The 20,896-nt window shown below is 52.9% G+C and overlaps 2 protein-coding genes across 2 annotated transcripts in view; both read left to right on the forward strand.

The window, feature by feature from the left end:
- On the forward strand, positions 12-18,960 carry DCPS (decapping enzyme, scavenger). Its single transcript, XM_021376189.1, has 6 exons — positions 12-711; positions 865-1,033; positions 9,079-9,224; positions 12,644-12,757; positions 16,470-16,580; positions 18,489-18,960. The coding sequence occupies exons 1-6, from the start codon at positions 565-567 to the stop codon at positions 18,753-18,755; spliced, it is 954 nt and encodes a 317-aa protein (XP_021231864.1). The 5' UTR covers positions 12-564; the 3' UTR covers positions 18,756-18,960.
- The window catches only part of ST3GAL4 (ST3 beta-galactoside alpha-2,3-sialyltransferase 4), a 13,275-nt gene continuing 12,994 nt past the window's right edge, over positions 20,616-20,896 (forward strand). Inside the window, exon 1 of the mRNA XM_021376187.1 lies at positions 20,616-20,634. The gene's annotated coding sequence lies outside the window, so the exon portion shown is untranslated. The remainder of the gene's footprint in view (positions 20,635-20,896) is intronic.

A 20,896-nucleotide genomic window follows, 5' to 3' on the forward strand; every position in this document is an offset into this window, starting at 1 on the left:
TGTGTTTTTGGGGGGGGGGGGGGGGAGGGAGGGGTGCAGATCAGTAAAAAGCCCGAGTCTCTTGGGGAGACCCTGCCCCATTCCTCACACCCCACAATGTGTGCTGGTGGCTCTGAGCAAGTGTTGGTTGCAGGCACCCCAGGCTCGTGCAGGTATGCGGGGGGCTGGAGCCAGGGGGCAGTGTGGGACCATATAAAAACAAAGGCATTCTGGCTTTGATGAACAAAAGACCTTGGGATGGGTAAAGAAGCTCAGCAGCTACATGCACTAGATGTAGACACTGGGCAGCATGGCCTGAGGCCATGGGGTGTATGGTGGAAGCCTGGCAACATAGGGCCATGGAGGCTATGAAACTTGGAACCGCAGTGCTGGGGCTGTAGCTTGTATGGGGCTGTGAGGCTGGAGCTGTAGGGTTGGGCCTGTGGGTCTCTATGGGGCTTGGAGCTGCAGAGCCGTGGGTCGCTGCTCCGTGATGCCGGCGCTGCGAAGCACTGTAGGTGCGGGGCCCTCCGGCCGCCAGGGGGCGCTGTCCCGTCGGAGTCTCCACGCCGTCCCCGCGCGGCCATGGCGGACGGGCCGGCCCTGAAGCGGCGGCGGGAGGAGGCCGAGGCGGCCCCGGGCTCCGCCGCCCCGTTCCCGCTGGGCTCCGTGCGGCTGCGGCGGCTGCTGCGGGATTCGGCGCGTGAGAAGACGGCCTTCGTGCACGGCCAGGTACCGGGGGGGGCCCCCATCCCTGCAGCTGCCCGGGGCCGGGCCGGCGGGCCCCGACGCGGTGGGGGCGTCCCCGCGGGGTGGCACCGCAGCGCTCCCGGCTGTGGGGTCCCGGCGCCGCGGCCCTCCGCGCTCACAGCCGTGCTGCTGCAGGTGGCCGGGCCCTCGGGGGAGGAGACAGACGCCGTGCTGATCCTGGAGAAGACCCCTTTCCAGGAGGAGAAGATCGAGGAGCTGCTGAGGACGCACACCAAGCTGGAGCTGCAGATGTGCAACGACATTTACAGCACGTACCGCCTCTACCCGCCCCCCGAGCTGAGCGGTGAGTGCTGCGGGGCACCTCCCCTCACAGCCGGCCCCCCCTCATGTCACCGATAGCGTGTGCCAAAGGTCAGTCCCCCTCCTGCATATAAGCTCCCCTCAAGCACTGGAAGGCTGCGCTGTGTTCTCCCCGGAGCCTTCTCTTCTGCAAGCTAAACAAGCCCGGTTCCCTCAACCTTTCTTCATAGGAGAGGTGCTCCTGCCCTTTGGTCATCTTCGTGGCCTCCCCAGGATGCGCTCCAACAGCTCCACATCCTTCTTGTGCTGGGGGCTGCAGGGCTGGACGCTGTACCCGCTGCCACTTCTCTGTTGATGCAGCCCAGAGCACAGTTGGCCTTCTGGGCAGCAGGAGCGCACTGCTGGTTCATGCCCAGCTTTTTGTCCACCAGGACCCCCAAGTCCTTCTTGGCAGGGCTGCTCTCAGTGAGTTCTTCTCTGGGATTGCCCCAGCCCAAGTGCAGCACCTTGTACTTGGCCTTGTTGAACCTCATTAGGTTTCCATTTTTTGAGCCTGTCCAGGTTCCTCTGGATGGCATCCCTTCCTTCTGTTGTGTCAGCTGCACCACTCAGCTTGGTGTCATTTGCAAACTTGCTGACAGTGCACTTGATTCCGTCTGTGTCATTGATAGAGATATTGAAGAGTACTGGTCCCAAGAGAGGCCCCTGGGGTGCACCACTCAGCACCACCTCCGCCTGGACGTAGAGCCGCTGACCACAGCCCTCTCGTGACAAACCCACCAATTCCTTATCCACTGAAGAGTTCGTCCTTCAAATCCATATCTTCCCAATTTAGAGACTCATCCTTTCAGGGTGTCGTTTTTGTTCTTTTTTTCTTGTTGCTTTATGAGTACAGGTAGCTAGCATGCTGGCAATGAGTTTAAACACCAGTAGTCTGCAGTGTGTACTGCAAGCAGGCACTTCGTGTCTGCCCTACCTGCTGCTCCCCAGTGATTTCCCACATCTCTGTGTTACAAATTCCTGATTAACAGCTGAACGTGATGAGGTCAGATGAGCAGGCTGAAGACGTCATGGAGTGGTGTTGCCTTGTGAGTTGGATTTTCATTACTGTCAAATCTCATTCCTTGGCTTTGGCACCCTTCAGCTGTTGATGGAGGGTGGGACTGCTCTCTCAGCCACGCTGATGCTTTGATTTAATGCTGATGTTGGTTTAAATTCTGGAAGTGTAGTGATTGTGTGTCAGCACTTCCATAAATGTGATGATAACCAGACAGGTTTAATGTAGTCAGAATCAATCAAAGTGATAGCCTGAAGGAAGAAGTTGTTGTGGCCCCAAATGGAATTTTCGGGAGAACGCATCTGTCTTCAGCTTTCATTGTGTAGCAGGTAGTGTGGCTGTAGAAGCTTGTGCAAAATGTGTTCTTCTGCAGCAGACTTGAAATGAGGAGTTTCAGCCTTAGGATTTCAGCAGCACCTGGTGTCAGAGCACTGGCAGTGAGTGCAGTGGCTCCCACGAGGTGGCATTGCAGGGCTGGGAGCCGGGCCCTGGGAGCTGGCTTGTGGCTGCTGAGAGCTGTCTTGGCACAAAGGCTATGAACTCTTACGGTTCTGCTAGCTTCCTTTGGTGGAAGTTTGGTTATTGAATTACCTTTGAAATTGCCTTTCAAAGGCATCCAGGGGTGCTGCAGTTTGTAAGCGGCATGCCTCCAGCACAAAGACAGCGGGGGCATCTTTGCCTCCCACCCTGCTGTCACGCAGAGCTGTGTCCCCGTGTCACTCCATACAGAACAGGGATGAGTTGAGGACACTTGATCTCTCCGATGCCAGCACATTGTTAAAATTTCACGAGAGAAAGTGCAGGCAGGGTAAATGCCGAGTGTGACTGGGAGACATCTCCTGGTCCCTCGTGGCAGCTTGGAGGCTGTCTGCTGCTATTAAAAATGTCACATTTCTTCCTATGAAGAGCTGCATTTGCACATATCTCGCTTGAGATGCTCTCCAGCGACAGCGCTGGCACCCTGGAGCGCTTAGCATCAGAGGAAGCATGTTTGGGAGGGGAAGGAAATTGCCCTTTTGAGCTGAGTCATGGCCCAAGAGGGGAGTTGACGCAAGGAATGAAGCTAATAAACGTTAAAATGATGGATGAGAACTTCCCTCTGGGGCTGTGTACATTGAGAAAACCCTGGACATCAAGTGACCATGTGGAGACCCAGCAAGACCTGGCATGGGCTCCAGTTTGGTCTCTTGGTTGTGGTGTTAAGGTTTTCTCTCTTGGCGCTTACAAGTTTGCACTTACTCATAACCTGGTTAATGTGGTGCAGAGAGAGCATTTTGCAGAAAAGGTCAAACTTTGGCATTAAGCTGATCTCCTGGGTCACTGTGTCATACAGAAGAGGAATTTACTCCAGGGATTTTGCAGCAGCCAAGCCCCCATGCTCAGTTTCTTCCTTTCCAAAGGTAAAACTAAGCCCCCTGCCAGCAAACTGCCTGGAACGAGGTGCTCACAGCTGCAGGTGACCTGCAAACATCTGCGCCGTGGCTGAAGTTGGGTCTGCTAATGGCATGGAGCAGCTCTGGGAGGAGTTGGCTGCATCTCTCATTAGCAGCCTTGAGGTCTGTGCTTTGTGCAAGTGCGTTTCTCAATGTTGCCTTTGTGGTGCGTGGCCCTGAGAGGCCCTGCAGCCAGCTGGGGTTTCGTGAGAGCTGAAAGTGGATATTTTCTTTCCTCTTTTCCCACCTCCTTGTTTAAGCAACTCAGATGCTGTTTCATCCAGGGAGTAAAGCTAACGCAAACTCTATGCAATGAAAGCTTGTTTTGTCCTGGTGGTAAAAGAGCCTGCAGGGCTGGGCAAGCCGCTTTGTTTGCACGGCTCAGCTTTGTGGCAAGGCACAGAAGAGGCAGGTCGAGAGGTGCAGGTCCCTGCAGCAGGTGACATCCCATTGCCCTGGGAATCAGAATTGCACTCTGCAGCTTGAGGACAGGCTTGTTGGGGCAGGGAGCATGCCAGAATGGGTCCTGGCTGGAGGACCTCAGCTTGTTCTGCTTGTTATGGCCACTGGGACAGATGTGCAATGGGTAAAATGGGAAATGCATTTGAAAACCAGCCTAGTGATAGCATGCATCTGCAGGGTAATCAAGCCCACCTGATTGAGGAAAAGATAATTTGCTATCCAAACCCACCTGAATAAGGAGATGATTTGCCAGTGAGTTGGTCGATACGCCCTCTAACTATAACTGGTCTAACAGTGGAAAAGGAAAGCGCAGCTCCAGTGTGGGCCAGCCACTGAATGCTGGGGTTGGTGTTTTAGGCTCAGCTCTGTGGAGCACAGCTGTAAGCACTTCCCCACGTTTGCAAAACAGCGTAACATTGACTGATAGGGGAACGAGGGGAAAGCCATCTCCCATTAAGCTCTTGCCATTCCTAAATATCAGTGCGCTGCCTTCCCTGCGCCTTGCTCCTGCCTGGGTCTAACTGGCAGCTTACCTCTGAAGGTGTGATGTGCTGGCAGAGGAAATCACAGCCCTGCTCCAGCCCGGAGAGGAGGGGCTGCTTTCCTAGCAGGGGAAAGACTTTCCTGGTGCCAAAGGGTGGATTGCAAAAGCTCGATGGTTTAAGCAATGCGTTTCCTTGTAGCATCCAGCTCCTGGTGATGCATTTGCTCAGCTGACATCTGTTCAGCAAGCAGCTTGTGTTTTCCAGCACAACGCAGCCTAGCTGCTGAGAGATGTGTCTCATGGCACCTAAGCTGTGCTCGCGTAATTCAAGGGCTCTCATCAGTCTGCACTGGAAGGAGGCTTTGTCTGCTCTGCATGATTGGCAGCTACCTGTCACAGCTCCATTTACAAGCACGTCCTCGTGCCGCAGCCTGAAGCTCACCAACTCAGAGTCTAAAAATGAGCATTACTGACAGACGCTCCGACGCAGGGTGGAGAAACTGTGGGAGAAATGGAAGAGTGTGGAAGGCAGCGGGGAAACTATTCAGTCATGCAGGAAGTGATACATATTCCTGCATTCCTGAGCCCAGCAAGGATCTGGTTTCAGGCAGCAGGAGCTGGAGAGGCTTGCATGAGCTGCACCGGAGTCTGCAGCGCTTCCCATGGCAGTGCTGCCACACTCTGCGTCTGCAGGGCCCGCCTAGCACAGGAAGCTGGCTGCTTAAATGTAATAATATGACTGTGATTAAACAAAAAGTTGGAGCCTGAGCAGCGGAAGTGTTTGGGCTGGAGCCAGGTGGGGGATAGGTGCAGAGAAACGGCAGAGGGGGCAGGGCTGCTTTGGGGGGCGGTGGGAGCCATTCCCGTGCTGTGCTCCAGCTCTCAAGAGCTGGTGACTCAGAGATTCTCTTTCCCACACTGCCTGCTGCAGCCAGCGCCCACCACGTCCTCTCCATCCCTGGATGAGAAGCAGAGGCCAGACAGCTTGGCAGAGTCCCCAGCAGCACACTTGGCTTGCCCTGGCATGTGCTGGCCTTGGAGAGTGTGAGAGCTCTTGAAAGCTTTCTCCTTTCTGTGTGCTTTTGCTTCATTCCGTGGTGAAAGCCCCAGAGGTCTGTGACGGAGCGTGGCAGCGCTGCCAGGGGTGGGGTACACGGGGAGTTCACCTGGGGCTGCTGTGCAGTTGTGATCATGAACAAAAATACATGGAAGGGGAGGCTGTACGTCACTGTGTGTAGGTAGCTTGGCATTAAGAGGGAAAGCTGAGGATGGTGCAGAAAGTTGTATGCAACATGCAAGATGGTGCAGAGGAAGCACTTACAAGAGTGCAAATAGTTCTCCCTTCAGCTTTGTGTGCACCCGATAGCTGATAGGGTGGATCATAAACCAAAGCACCTGGGCTTCCTATTAGCAAAGGAAGGAGAAGTGTCCCCACCCTGGGGTTGTTCCTGCCCTCCTGCTTCTCTCAGCTCCTCAGCACACTTACACTGATGTAAAACATACAACAAACTCCTGGCGATGGCCCTTGTGGTACCGCCTCCGAGTTCTGGAGTGGGGTGAGAAGTGAGTGGTTTTTTTCACACTCTTGGTGGAGGAGGGGAGAAGCTGTTTGGTTCTAGGCAGTCTGGGCTTCGTTTCCTTGTGGACATGGAACCGAAATCGTGGAGTTTTCCCTCAGATGCCGCCTGGTCCCTTTGTGGGGTGATGCCCAAGCATGGAAGTACGTCTGGCACACGTTTATCCAGTTCCTTCCATTTAGACCTCTGTCTTTTGTATTTTTTTTAACTGCCTGCAGCTAAGAGTGATGACCAGTGCTGACTCCCAGAGTTAAACCACAGCCGTTTCAGGCTGGCATCCCGGAACAAGCTGGCCAGCATGACCCAGATGCAAGCAGTGACGATTGCCAACCATTTACCAGCCTGAAAACCACACGATGTGTACAGTGATGCTTTGCCCCATTTCCAGGCTAGCACGGATTGTGCCCGTCGTGCACCAGACATGGTGTTTTAGCACATGAGGAGCCTGCTGGGAGCAGGGCAGCTTTCACAGTGAAGGGTGAGTGTGGCTGGTCGCCAGCAAATGGGAAGATTTAGCAGCGAGCGTGTGCAGTTGTGCTGGTATCTGCAGTGGGACTACTCACCATTGCATCCCGAATGTGAAGGCTCAGGCTCTTATCTCTTGCTTTTCCTCAGTGCTTTTTTTGGTCTTTTTTAAGCAAGGAGTGGAGGAGCTGCAGCCTCGTCTTTGGGTATTACATCACCCTGCTCAAAGTGCTAATCGAGCCCTGGAAAACAATCTTGTTTGAACATGTGTACAGTGGGAATCGGACCAGACTGTCCTTGTGGTTTGCATTTTCATATTTCATGTTACCAGCATTTTCCTGTGGATTTCATTAAGCTGGGTTTGGCATGGAATGAAAAGACAGAGTCTCCCAGCTTGTGCAGCGCTGACCTTAAAAAAACAGAAACCAAAAAACAAAAAAACCCACCCACCCTAAGTCCTGGCTTTAAGAACAAATAGATATTTATATTCCACGTCTGGCTAGCATATATTCGTCTATGAAGTGTGAGGCACAGCTGCTCGGTGCTGCTGCTCTTTGTGGCAGCAGCAAAAGCCATCACAGAGCTTGGGCACAAGCTGGGGGAGCTGCAGGACTTCTGCCCCGTGCTCGTGCACGGATCTGATGGCTGCATTTGGGGTCGGGAGGTGTTGTTCTCCTCCTGCCTTCACTTGGGTTGCAGCGTTCCATCAGTGTGGCAGGAGGGGAACTGGCTCTTGGGGCTGTCGCACATGCACCCTTGGGCAAAGAGGGATATTTCCCAAGTGCTTTACTGCTGCGAGGTGAGATTTACTGCTGCCAAGCCCAGAGCTGCCAGGTCAGTGAGGCGCACGCTGGAATCCTGTTTAATGTCATGGAAAATACACCTCCGAGTTCTAATCTCAAAGTAAACAGAAGTTGTTTTCTTTGAGTGAAAGTAACCAGCTGAATGCTCTCTGGTTGCCAGCTGGTGCAGGGGAGCGCTGAATCACAGCCCTGCGCTCATCCTGAGCAGTTGTGGCTCCTTCCAGATGTGTCCCTCTGTCCTTGGCCTCCTGTCCTGGGGGCTGAGCATCCTTATGGCTGGGAGCTTTGGGAGGAGTGGTGCCTGCCCCTGGCTCGTCCACGTGCCCCGTATCTCCTCCTTTCGGAAGAGACTCTGTGAGTCAAAGGCCATGTGCACAAGGAGGTTTTGTTCCTGTGCGTTGCGCTCGGTACAGGGCGTGGGCTAGCAGAGAGCCTTGCCTGCGGGGCAGAAGGATGGCCTGGGTATCACGGGGCTGCTCGGAGGAGTGCAGAGCTGCCCCAGGCCCTGTGCTGAAAGAGGCTTTCAGAGGAGCTGGGTTTTGCATTGTGAATGCAGGGAGCTTTTGGGCTTACAGCCTGAATGGAGTGTGCTAGAGCAGGATGGGGTGCGTGGGGCTGGTGGATGGGGTCAGAACGGAATCGCTCATCATGCCAGGAGTGTCCATTTCTCCTGCTTTTCTTCCTGTATCCCATCTACTGTCTGTTTTGTGGACACCAGCTGTCCCGATACCATCACAGCAGCTTAGCTGCTTGAGCTCACGAGGGGTTGGTGAGGTGCCTGTCCTCGTTTTAAAAGGTTTTTGTTCTGCTCCTGTTAGCCAAATGGAAGATGCTGTCCTAATCCTGTTCTCTAGGAGCAGATAGCTGTGGCGCGCCCTCAAACACAGCATGGGTGTGCTCAGAAGGACTCTCCAAGCTGTGTCAAACAGAGTTTCGGCTCCTCGGCTGCTTCGAAGTTGGGCTACATCATCTTGGAGCTGAGCTGCCTCAAACAGGCTGCTTGCAATCAGGGAGCGGCTGTAGCTGCCTTCCTCACTGCTGGAGTTTGGGCAGCTGCACTGAAGCTACACGCAAATGGAGGAACAGAACTTCTGGGAACGTGGGGTGAGAGCGGATTTCTCCAGCTGTAGCTGAACCGATGCAGCTCAGGCAGTGCTCTGAGTGTAAGCAGGTTCAGCTCCATCACCCTGCGGCCTCCCACCCCTTGTCCCTGCCTGCCAGCCCTGCTGGGGGCTTTCTGCCAGGACAGTGGCTCCTTGTGCCAGCCCCTGGTGCAGCCCTGCTGCACGCCGCTCGTGGGATGTCTGCTTAACGGACGGAGAAAGCTTCTTGATAACATCTGATTAGCCTCAGATGGAAGAATGAGGAACACGCTTCTCTGCCCTGGATAGTGTTGCCATGCGTTGTTTCTGTCCTACTTGACTGCACATAAACTCTTCCCTGGCAGCCCCAGGTCTGCCCTGACTTTGCCGATACATCTGAAAAGTGAGTGTGGGAAAAATTTCATGCAGTGTTCCCTTCCACCTGAACTGGAAATACTGGCTCTGGCTGGGCTGTCAGCTTATCGTGTTTCTTGGTGCAGATGCACCGAGCTCCTTTCCTTGACAACAGAAGGAGCCCTGCCGGTTAAAGTGCTTGTTTGCCATCTGTGTCAGCTCTCCCCTGCTATTTTAATGGAATATTTTTGAAATGTGTTAGCGTGGCATTTATTAGAGGGCAAAAACAGGTTTATGAGGAACTAAAGGAAGTAACTTGGGTTTCATCTGTGATTATAATTCAGTAAGCCTGTTTTTTTTTTTTTTTCTAGAGATAAAAGCCACAGTGGTGTACCCTGCCACAGAGAAACACCTTCAGAAGTATCTCCGTCAGGAAGTGCACCTCATCCGTGAAACCTGGGAGGACTACAAGAACATAACGCTGCCCTTCATCCAGTCCCAGAGCTTCAGCATCCAGGTACGGGCACTGCTGCTTCCCCGCAGTGTCTGGGGCTCCACGTCCCTCTGCAGGGGTGGAGAGCCTGAAGGAGGAGGTGCTTCAGGCACTGATGTGCTGACCCTCCCTTTGACAAACATGGCGAGTTCTGGTTGCACTGGTAGCGGAGTGGATTTGGATGGTGGGGATTGAGAGCAGGGTTCTCAACTTGCTTCTTTTTTCATAGCAGTCTTGGTTTTGGTATTGCACAGCTGCCAGAGGCTGCACCTCCAGGAGCTGTTCCAGGCCTCATGCATTGCATTCATGAGATGCTGGTCTCTCATTTCTCTGGCCAAACCAGAACTGACAATGTGCCTTGAAGTCAACTGTCTCTGCAAAGCTTGATGTTCGCAGGAGCTCTGGGGACAGAAGCAGGGCTCTGCCTGTCTTTGGCCTCCCTCTTTAACATGTTGGGCTGTCACATGTCTCCTCGAAGCCCGGACTGCAGACAGATGAATCAGCAGTGCTCTGCCCCGTCTCCCTGTTGGCTGCTCCATCCGTGTGCTGTCAGCAGTGTGGTCTTTCACCCTCTTTTCTAACATGTCTGTTTCTCAGACATGACCAGCAGCAGATGTCTGTGAAGTTTGGGAGCTGTGACACTGCCTGTTTCACTGAAAACACCCACTTAACTGCAGCACTTCCTCAAGGCTGTCTGACCTTTTTTGGTAAGCTCAGCAGTGTTAAACAGGGCTCTCTTTCCCCAAGCTCCACCAGTAGAGCTCTCCTTCTGTTCTTCTGTAGCACTTCTACCTCATTATAGAAAAGCATTTCCTTTGGAGATTTATCCAGTGCGCCCTTCTCAAGGCTCCTGGAGATTTTCTGTGTTGGGACATTTCTTCTCCTCTCTAAGGGTGGAATTGGTGCAGTTTGTTGGGCCTTGTAGGAGTCTCTTGGCTGTTATTGAAATGGGAAGACCCAGACTGCGCTTGGATTCCTGCATCATAACTCACTCCTAGAGCTTTGCATACAACTACTCTCCCTTTCAGTCTTCCAGTTCATATTCCACATGGAGGAGCTGAATTTTTGGGCTGCTTCTCGCCACAGGCAGCGGCAATGCTCTTGTTTCTTGTTTTATCTCCTTTTAGACTGCTCCTTCTCTACCGCATCTGTATAGACGCAATTCTGTAGGGACAGTTCATGCCAGCTTGTGCAGATGAGGGAATAAAATAAATCCTAACAGTGTCAAGCTTACTTGAGTAATTGATTGCTACTCTTTCAGTGCATTAAAAGCAACTGATTGCTTATGTATCTAATCTGTGCAGCCACTGCCATGAAAAGGAGACCAACAAGCAACCCAAGTGGCTCTTAAAGCCAGGCAGTAGCTCCTGCATCCTGTCCCTGGTGATGCTGCCTCTGCACCTTGCTGATGAGGGAAGCATGTGCTCTTTCCAGCTGACTACAGGTGAGGGTCTGTCGAGGCCATCCATTCAAAACAAACTCCTTTATCTCAAACAAACAAAAGCCAGACAATCACAGACCTCAGGTGTCCCCTCCTCACACCTTTCTCCTACTGCTTTAATCAGCAGCGGACTGGTTATGGGTTTGCTGTTGTGCTCTAATCACTTGCAGCTGATATGAATCTTGCTTTCTGCATCTAGTTCCAGGAGGAACCTTACAAGCTGCAGTGTGCGCTCCATTACTCCATGCTCACCCACATTTGTTCCCTCTGTCATTCAGCTCTCTTGCCAGCAGTTGGACTGCAACACCACTAATTTACAGAAAGCATTTATTAGCTGGAGAAACAAAAGAGTGTATTTGCACCCGATAGCAGCCTGCACAAATGTTTTTTCCATGTCCTTCCTCTGCAGGCTAAGTTCTGTGACATAGCAGCTGCCTTCAGAAGTAGCACAAGCTCTCTCTACCTGTTTGACCAAGTGCTTGTGAGCTGGTTTCTGCACTAAGTAGACAGATGGAAACATGTTCCTGCCAGCCATCGGGAGCAGCTGCCTTCTCTGTGCTGGGAGATCTTGGTCTGACCATCAGTCTTCTGAGATTTGATAATGCAGTTTCTTGTCTTTATCTAATTGGTTTTGTCAAAAGGAAGAGGAAATGTGAAGGGTAGCAGGAGTATTGGAGGACTACAGAGGAGGCTCTGTTTTCTGCCTGGAGGATGCGAAGTGTGGCTACTTTCAGCATAATAGTTCTATTGTGGTGCCAGCTTGCGGACATGTGTTGTCTTCCCCAGGCTTGTGCTGGAAAGAGCAAGAGCAGCCAGCTGATGACTGCTGATCACACGAGGCAGCAACGGTTTATGGCTCTGCTCATCTGATATGTGAGCTTATTAGGGTACCCATAGATTGGCACTACTTAAAAGAGGCGATGTGAAAAAGTGAGCGGAAAGCTTTCACTTCCTGCTGAGCTTCCTGCCCTGCTTTTCTCATAGGGTCACAGGGCACAGCAATCCTGTGCCATGCTTTCCAAAATCTCTGAGAATCTCTCCAGGATGTTATCACTAGGGAGAAAAGAGTGGGAACTTAGGAAAGAAAAGGATCAAGGTAGGAGAGCTTTGTTTGTCCCTAAGGAGATATATTCAGGTCAGTTCACAATGATCCTAAGTTTTGATTAGATTAATTAAACTCTCCCAGTTCTGGGGATAACCAGAGCAAGGATTACTGGCTATCTGGAGGCCGAAGCTTTAAATATAGAGGAAGAAAAGTGCTGAGCTGTTTTCTAACCAGTCAGGAAACGTGTGCTGCCCAGGGAAACACAGGCCTCTCGTCCTCGCCCGCAGAGTGCTCGCTGCCAGCGGCCGGAGCCCTGTCCAACCTCAGCCTTGCAGCAATCTGCTGCTTCCTTTCTGAATAGAAAAATCAGCCGGGTTTCCTTTCCAGAGCTCGTTGTAAAGGTTTCAGGGCAGCGTGGGGCGTGAAAGGTGCCCGGAGGCGTGGGGCTGCGGGAGGCACTGCCGGGCCCTGGAGGAGCTGAGCTCGGCCTCTGCGGGTCCCAGGGGTCTGGCTGCTGGCTGGGAGCGTGCGCAAGCTCTGCGGGCGTGATGGAGAATTGTGAGACCCTGTTGGGCAGAATTATCTCCAAATCCTCTTACAAGCAAATACAACAATTTCTAAACCGTCTCTCTCCAGTACCTCATCTCCAGCTGTGGCCGATTCTTAATGCTCGAGAGGAAAACAAAAATCCCTGAATGATTCAGCTAGGCGGTGGTGCCGTGCCATGCAGCGGGGTCAGAGGGTATCTTTTCACTGAAGTGCCTGTAATAGCCTGGAGTTTGTTGGAGTGTTTTATGGATAATTAACTACAAATGTTGTTGGCCAGGAAATTATTTTGTCTTTTTTTTTTTTTTTCATGTTCTGCTTGCAATGAATACAGACTAATCCTGGAGCCTGGGCTAAATGTGCCTGAGCTTTTTGCTCTGCTGGTTTCTAAATCACATGTTTCTCTTTCAGTGGGTGTATAATATCCTGGAGAAGAAAGCTGAGGCTGATCGAATCATCCATGAAAACCCAGACCCTTGCAACGGCTTTGTTCTAGTTCCAGATTTTAAGTGGAATCAAAACCAGGTTTGTTTGCTACTCTTGTTTTTGAAGGGAAGCTGCTTGTTGAGAGGCAGTACGGAGGAAATGTCCACTTTAGTATCACTAATAGCATGTTAATGAAACTTTTAGTAGGGGAATGCAGCCTTCCTGTTCACACTGTAATTAAGCAATGATGTTACCAGTGATTCAGGGCCTTTTGGGATGTGCTAATTGTGGACACTGCGAAACGCAGACTGTCCTCACTGCCGCTCAGTGATTTATTTATTAGCTTCACTTTCTCTTTCCTGTATTAGCCCGAGTGCTGTCATGATGTGTTGGAACTGAGATCCAGCTGTCTGTTTCTTCTTGATGAATTCCTTTGTTTGGTTTTTTTGTAAGCCTAAATATTAGGCATAAATCAGGCAGATGTGTCGTCCTTCCAATTAACTCTCCTCCACACAATGTTAAACAGATGGTTGTTAGCTTATGAGCAGCTGCTTAACCCCTCGCTGGAGTGGCCACTTGTTGAGATTCAGAGGTTTTAGCCCAGGCTGTAATCCTAAATTGAGTGGCTCATTATTTCCTTTGACTCCGGCTCGATTCATGTGGCACTTCTATGGCCTGGAGACATCAAGGCCTGCGGCGTGCCTGCAGAGATGAAATACCCCAAGCTCAAAGAAGCAAGGCTCCAAGCCTCAGTGGAGTCAAAAAGTCCCCTTCGTGTTTCTGATCCTCAAAACCTCTCTGTGGGTGGCACCGAGGGAAAGTTTGATGAAAACTTAGAAATGGGAACTAAAAATAATCCTGCTTGTGAGCTCTTAGCACAACACGATTCTGTATTTCTGTGCTGAGCGTGGGCTGGGGGCAGGCTGGGAGGCAGGAGAGCTGATTTCTGTCTGGTGCTGAATTGCCTGGGGGTTATTGTAGGTGAGGACAGGTAAGTTACTGCAGGGCAGTCTGTGTACACCATGAATTCCCCACACGTCAGCTATTCTAAAAACCCCATGCCTAGTTTCTGTGGGGTAACTGAGCTTTAATTTCCATTGTCTAGCGCCCTGCAAGACGGTGGCAGCAATACTCAGTGATCCCAGAAAGTTAATTCTCAGCAACGTGTTGTCCCTTTCCTCGCTCTGAGCAAAGTCTCAGTGTAAATTCTTTCTCTCTGAAACCAAACTGTGCAATGCACAGCAGTGTTGAAGGCAGGTGGGCTTGAAGTTGTAACCGGATTTCTCTACAGACCTGCTGCACGCAGTGCAGCTGGGGAGCACCTGCATGGCAGGATCTGTCCGCAGGGAAGGTTTCCCCACGCTGCTGTGGTTTCCTTGTGATCCAAACAGGATCTTCTTGATCTCTTCCCCATGGCTGCGCTCGCTGGGTGCCCTCGCTGTCTCTGCAACAGCACAGCCACGTCCCTGGGGCAGGGGCTGCCCTCGAGCCCTGCAGGCTCTGTGGGAGCACTGAGCTGGGGACTTCAGGGTGCTCCGTGCAGGTACTTCCTCCCCAGTGATAGGAGCTGTTGATAGATGCTTTCTGAATTTTAAAAAGCAGAGATCTGGACTCCTGGCTTATCTTCATGATTCCTTCCTTACCTTGAGAGAAGGGCTTGGACTTGGTTTTCTGCACCTCTGGCTGCCAGGATCCATAGCCCCGTGTGCTGCCTGTCTCTTCGCAGGCGGACGAGCGAGCATCCCAGCAAGGGGTGTTGACTGCTGTCGTGTTGAGTGGGGTATGTGCATGGCTCCTGTCTGAGGCTGTCATCAGAAAGGCTAGAGCTGGTTTTCCTGCCTCGCAGGCAGCTGGATGTGCGCTCAGCAGTGTCTTTTAAGTGAGACATTGGCATAAATGAATGGTATTGCAAGAGAAACCGAACAGGTTTGAGTCCAACGTGTCTCAGGACCTAATGTATTAGATGAAACGTGGGATGCGTCAGATCAGATCTCATCCCTGCAGCTGCTCTTCAGAGCCCTCGGCCGTTCACATTTCGACTCATCCAAGCAGCCATAGGCTGCTAAATTAAATTAGGGTGGTGAGATAGGGCTCCCAGCAGCACTCAGCGAGCCTCCCTGCAGCGCAGGTTTGGAACTCTGTCCGACAGCATGGCGTTGTGCTGGCTTAGCAATTTGCTAAACGCGGATTCACCTGTTGTTACTTCGGGCTGGTGGATGGGGGAGGATTCCCTGCTTGCACGCTGCTGCTCGGTGCCTCTGCCTGCTGCTGAGCGGGCGGCTGGCCAGGAGCAGCCGTGCTTCGCATTGGGAAGTGGGTACCTAAAAATGCTGCAGCAGCAGCGTGACAGCTCGGCTGTGCAGAGCAAGCGGGTCCTGGTTCAACGTGGCGCAGGACGGCCCCTGCTAGATCCCTCCAGCTTTTCTCTTCTCAAACCCACAGGAGCCCTGAGGCGTTGCCTGAACTGGTGCCGTACATGACATCATTGAGGGCCTTTTTAGCAACAGGCTTATTTGTTTCAAACAGCAACATACAGATGTTCTAAGGAGAGGGGATGTTTGCTTTTCCCCTGTGAGCCAGCTCTGGTTTGAAGAGGACAAACTGATAGGCCATCTTCTTCTGGAGCTGTGCACAGGCTGCTGGGAGAGTGGGGTCACATCGTGAGAATGGCTCTGTTGGCTGGATGCAAATAAAGGCTTTGTATTTGGAGAGTCCCAAGACAGAGTTCTTCAAGCATCTTTTGGCACAAACATCTGTTTTCAAATAGCCAGATGGGTTGCTTGTAACTCTGAAAAGATCTTCTGGGCCGTGGATATCTAAACCCTTTGCTGCACAGTGTTTATATTGTTAGAAAGGCACTAACTAAACTGAAGGAGACAGGGATTAAGTGCTGCAGAAAGGGGCTGGTGTTTCCAGGACATTGGGTTTTGGAAATGCAGGCAGATGAGGAAATAGCCTCGAGCAGCTGCTAGCCAGCACACAGCACAGGGAGCACAGGTAGGTTTGGGTGTGAGTGGCTCGCAGCTGCAGATTTTGCTGGAGATCATCATTCTTAATGGTGGTGTGGGAGCCTGTGTCTTGTCCCGGCTGCCTCTCTGCGCAGTCCGATCACTGTACAAGGGGCTTCATCTCTGTGTTTATTGTCTCCTGGGCAGCAATGCCACAAAAACACCTGACTGACTTTTTTTAAACATATGATGATCCATGACCTTGTGTTTCACTAAACATTTAGTTTGATAAGTGCCTCTGGAGATGCCAAAGGTTGCTCTGAGCGCTGCAGGGTGGCCGTATGTCACTGTGCGGGGCTGTCAGGTGACAGAGGAGCACTTGAAAATAGTTATTTATAGAGTGGGAGTGACTGGAAGATGGCCCACTGTTTGTACAGGGGTAATATTAGAAGCCTTTCATTCGGAAAAATCTACAGTCACAGCTTTGGCTGCTGGAATTCACTGCAAATCCTCGCCTGAGCGTGGAGATAAGCCATCCTCTTGCTCTGCACAAAGGCTGAGCTCAGCGCTGACGCTCAATTCCCCGCTGCCTAGGCAAGTGCTGCGCCTCTACTGCCCTATGAGGAAGGCTTAGTTTGCTCTGCACTTGGCCAAGTGCTTCTGAAGTGTTTGAGGAGATGTTGCTGGGGTTTGGAACTAGGATTCCACCTAGCTTGGAGGTTGGTGAAAGAAGTCAGCAGATAGTGTGTGTGTGTGCACATGACAGCACAGCCCAGAAAGCTCGGGTCAGCACTTGAGTCTCCACCTGCTTTCTCTTGTAAGCATCCTCCTCCTCCTCCTCCTCTGTCTCTGCCTCTCCACAGCTCGAAGACCTCTACCTGATAGCCCTCATTCACCGCCGCGATGTGAAGTCTCTCCGGGACCTCACAGCGGAGCACCTGCCTTTGCTGAGGAACGTCCTGCAGGAAGGCAAGGTGAGTGCAGGAAGGCAAAGCGAGCTGCTGCTGCAACTCCCTGCCTCAGCTCCTGGCACCTGCCGTGGCTGCCGGCCTGGCTTGGCGAAGAGCTGCTCACTGCATGGACACCAGCAGCTGGGAGATGATCCTGTCTCTCTCGCAAGGTCCTCCCCATCGTTCCTCTGCAGTACAAACCCTGTTTCAACCAGGGGCATTGCTTAATAGGTGGAGATGACTTTCCTCCTTGCATTGCACCCAGCGGTGTGAGCTGCCTGGGCAGGATGCTGCCTTGTTTTTGCAGTGCTGCTGTGCTGTGTTGCGTGACCGTGCAATGTGGGGATGCAACGCACTGCAGCACCAGGCCCTGGGAAGAGCTGAGAGGGGGAAATGGAGCAGGGTAATGAAAAGAGGGCACTTTAAATCCTCTTTGTGCTCCAGCTTGTATGCTCTTGAGGCCAGATACGTTACAAGTGTCCTGAGCTGCTCCAGGCGCTGAGCAGGGCTTGGTGCCTAGCAAAGCAGCAAGTCTCCATAGGGCCATGGGAAGCATTTTCTGATTTCCTCTCCTCCTCATTTTAGACCCTCTCATGGGAGATAGTGGGGGGAGGTGTGAATGCCTCCCCTGCCCGTTTCCCTTCCTGAGAATGCAGCAGAGCCTGCCCAGTGGGTGATGCGCTCTGTGCTTGCCTTACAAGGGTCTGTCTGCTGGGAAACCCCTCCCAGTGCTGCCCTGCATAGCCTGGCCACACTACATCGATTCTGGAGGCCTTGGTGGCTTTTCTTTCCTCCTGCAGCCACCAGGCATCCATTTGCACATCACCACGTGGTGCTGAGTGCTCGTGCTGGGGCTGAAGCTCCCCTCCATGGCTTGAGAACAGGAATATATTTCTACCACTCTTTGGCCTCGTGCTGTTCCATCTCATGTCACTGCAGTGCATTCTAGGAGAAGGAAGCATCTTTTTGGAAGGGGCTAGAGAGGTGTGGATGTGTCTGGGAGTCCACCCATCCCTCTGGAGCAATGCGTTGCTCTTCTTTAAGAAGAAAACACCCTCTTCCTCTTGGCAGCCAGGCTGGGAATGAAATCTGAGCACTGCCTGCCTTGGAACTGGGACTTTTTACTGCAGCCAGCAAGCTCTTCACCTCTCTCCCCTTTCAGAAGTGTCTGGTACAGCTTTGCAGTGAGCTCAGAGTCGAGCTCATCCTCCTGTGCTAACAGCTGCCTTTGTAACCTCCCGACCATTTTCTCTGGCTGGTGGCTGTTCCAGGGCGTGCTTGGTAATGGGCCGTATAGATCAGTGTGTGATAGTTCCCTTCACTGCATTAGAAATTTGGAAAGTAATTGCACTAGGGAAAGCAGAGATTAATTAAGAGATTAGTCAGGGGATTGCAGTGTGCTGAGCGGCAAACCGAGCCAGTGTGTTGGAGTTCGCCGTTGCTGTTTATAGCTTTAATTACACTGGCTGGTAACGGGATCCTGTAACTTGCCGAGTGAGCCGGGGAGATAAGGCAGGAATGGAAAACAATGAGAGCAGGGAGCACGTCCTGTTATGGAGAAGCCCAGCTGGCAGGAAGGGGCTCCGACCTTCTCCATTTCCCCACCCCTCACTTAAGGAGGGAGGAAGCAGCAGTCATTTTGCTTGGCATCTCCCTTCCTAAGAGGCTCAGGCCCTCCTGGCAGCGGGGTGTGAGCAGAGCTCCCCTCTTGCCAAGTGTTTATTTAACAGCTTCCCTCGATGTTTTTGCTGCCTGAACCTTCTCCTCCGATTTAAGTCCTTCTGCAGGCACATTCCTGATGGCCGCAGGGCTTGGCTGGTGGCTCCACATTTCTCTCCACATTCGTTGCACCTGGGGGCTCTCTTTCCATCCCCCGGGGGCTCTGTCTTCCCACCCGCTCCCATTCCTTCACCGACCTCTTTGTGTCTTTAGGAAGCCGTAGCAAAACGCTTTGGTGTGCCCGGATCCCAGCTCCGCATCTACCTGCACTACCAGCCCTCCTACTACCACCTGCACGTGCATTTCACTGCTCTGGGCTACGATGCCCCGGGCAGCTCCGCCGAGAGAGCCCATCTGCTGGAGGACGTCATTGACAACCTGCTCCTGGACGCTGCCTACTACCAGAAGCGGGCCCTGACCTTCGCCCTGCGGGCTGACGAACCTCTGCTTAAGAGATTCCAGGAGGCAGGAAGAGTGTGAGCTGGCAGAGCCAGACGTGGAGATGCTTTTTTATCTTTTCATCCCAAAAAATCTGTGTTTTTTGGTGTGTTTTTTTTTTAAGAGTTTTGTCGCTTTTTGTTGTTTTTTTTTATACTCGGGTTTTGTACGAAATTGGGGCTGACACAGCCCATTGCTATGGAAACTGTTCCTTCTGCTTAAGTCAATTAAAACCTTGATTGGGTAACCCTGGTGGTGTGCTGGTTTTTTAGCTGGCACTTAGCAGCAGGACGGGGACAGGAGGATTTGTGCCCATCCACCTTCTCCACCAGTTATCCACGCCATGGTGGTGTGCAGCTCCCTGGGAAGCACGCCATGAGAACGCGCTCTGCCCGCCTGGCCTTGTGCTTCCAGCGTCCTCACCGAGGGACGGAACCTCTGAAAACTTCATGAGTTCCCACTGCCAGCGAGGGCTCTGGTTTCTGGTCGGTCGGTAACCAGGGGTGTAATTGCAGGCATCGTGTTGCTGCCCATCCCGGCTGTATGCTCCTTTCAGCACGCTGGGGTAGGAGCTTTTCGTTGGCTTTCCTTTCCTTTTCATTTATTATTTTTTGTGCTGACTCCTTTGCTCTAGGGGCAAAAAAGAGCTGCAATGCCTTGTTTCCAGGGCTGCTCTGGAATGGAGCGGTCCCGAGCCTGCTGGATGCAGGTTGCATCACAAGAGATGCCCGGGGCTTTGTTCTCATCTGATTAATAAAAATTCAGGTCAGGCCGTTCCCTGGTACCTTTTAGCGGCAGGGAGAGGCAGAGCATCTGAATGCAGCCAACTCTTGTCAGATTTGCTTATTTTTCTGCAAAAATGCAGCGTGTGGTTGAGAAGGGCAGGGGTAACCTGCTAGGGGAGTTTTTCCTCCTCCTTCCAGGTTATGTGTTTCCCACAGCCCGTGCGGAGCAGAGCCCGTCTCCGCTTGGATCCGAGCTGACCTGGGACCTGGGGGGCAGAGCTGGGGATGGTGGCTGTGGCTGCCCCGGCCCTTTGCATCCCTGCCCTTCCTGAACCCTTTGACTGATGCGATTCCCCCTGGACCAAATCGCTGCGAGCCGGGTGATGCCGAGCTCGTTACTATTTCACTTTTCCAGCGGGCAGGATTTTGTTTTATTTTTTTGCCTTTCTTCTTTAAATTACTCTGTGCCGATCGCGCTGAATTAATCTAACTGGCGATTTATCCCTTCTGCGCTTTGTAAATTAAATATCAGGGCAGGGTGCAGTCATTAGCAGTGACTAACTACCCAGCAAACACTAATGGCGTTCTGCTGACGCAGCAAATCCCTTTCCAAAAACGTTTTCTAGCGGGGAGAGGCGCTGCACAGCGCTCCTGGCCGGCAGCCCCTGTCCCCTCTGTCCCCCCCGGTGCCTCCTTGGCCGTTCCCCATCCAGAGCAGCCGCGCCGGTGGCGATGGACGAGGGCACTTTTTCATCTCCCCTTACACGCTGCAGTGACCTGGCTTCCTCGGGAGCGCGTTGTGCCGTGACCGGTGCCATCGTGTCACCGTGCCACCCCACCAGAACTGCTCCATCGCGCCGCTGTGCCAGCCTCGTGCCAGCCACCGTAACGACTCCATCGTGCTGTCACTGTGCCACCGTCATCGAGCCGGGGACGGAGCCGGGGGCCAGCAGGCTCAGAGCTGCCCTGGGAAGCGACTCCTCTAGCATTCTGCCTTGGGAGCATGGTAAAAATAGACATTTGGGATGCATTATTATTGCTGGAGCTTTATTGAACGCTGTTTATTGTTTTCAGATGCAATAAACCTAGCGGGGGAACCCAAGAGACTGATGGATCTCAATATTCTTCGAGCAAGCCCAGCTCCCCCGCTGAGCCGCGGCCCCAGTAATTACCCCCGGATCAGCTGCAAGCCGATGGTAATTAAGGCACAATTACGGACAGCTGGGCTGCTGCCATCGGCGGGAGCCGCCCCGCTTGGCTTCTCGGCGCGGAGGGAACCCCGGGACCGGCAGCGATGCGCGGCCACGCGTCCGCTCGGAGCCCCCGGCGGCGAGGATGGGAGCTGCTCCCCCCGCGGGGCCCCTGGGACCCCCCGCGCTGCTCTCGGGGTGGGGGGGCCGCCCTGGAGGTGCCGCCTGAGCTTCCCACCGCCACCGCCCCCCCCGAGGGATGCAGAGC

Source organism: Numida meleagris, chromosome 23, assembly GCF_002078875.1.
Source record: "Numida meleagris isolate 19003 breed g44 Domestic line chromosome 23, NumMel1.0, whole genome shotgun sequence".
In the NCBI taxonomy this organism is placed as follows: domain Eukaryota; kingdom Metazoa; phylum Chordata; class Aves; order Galliformes; family Numididae; genus Numida; species Numida meleagris.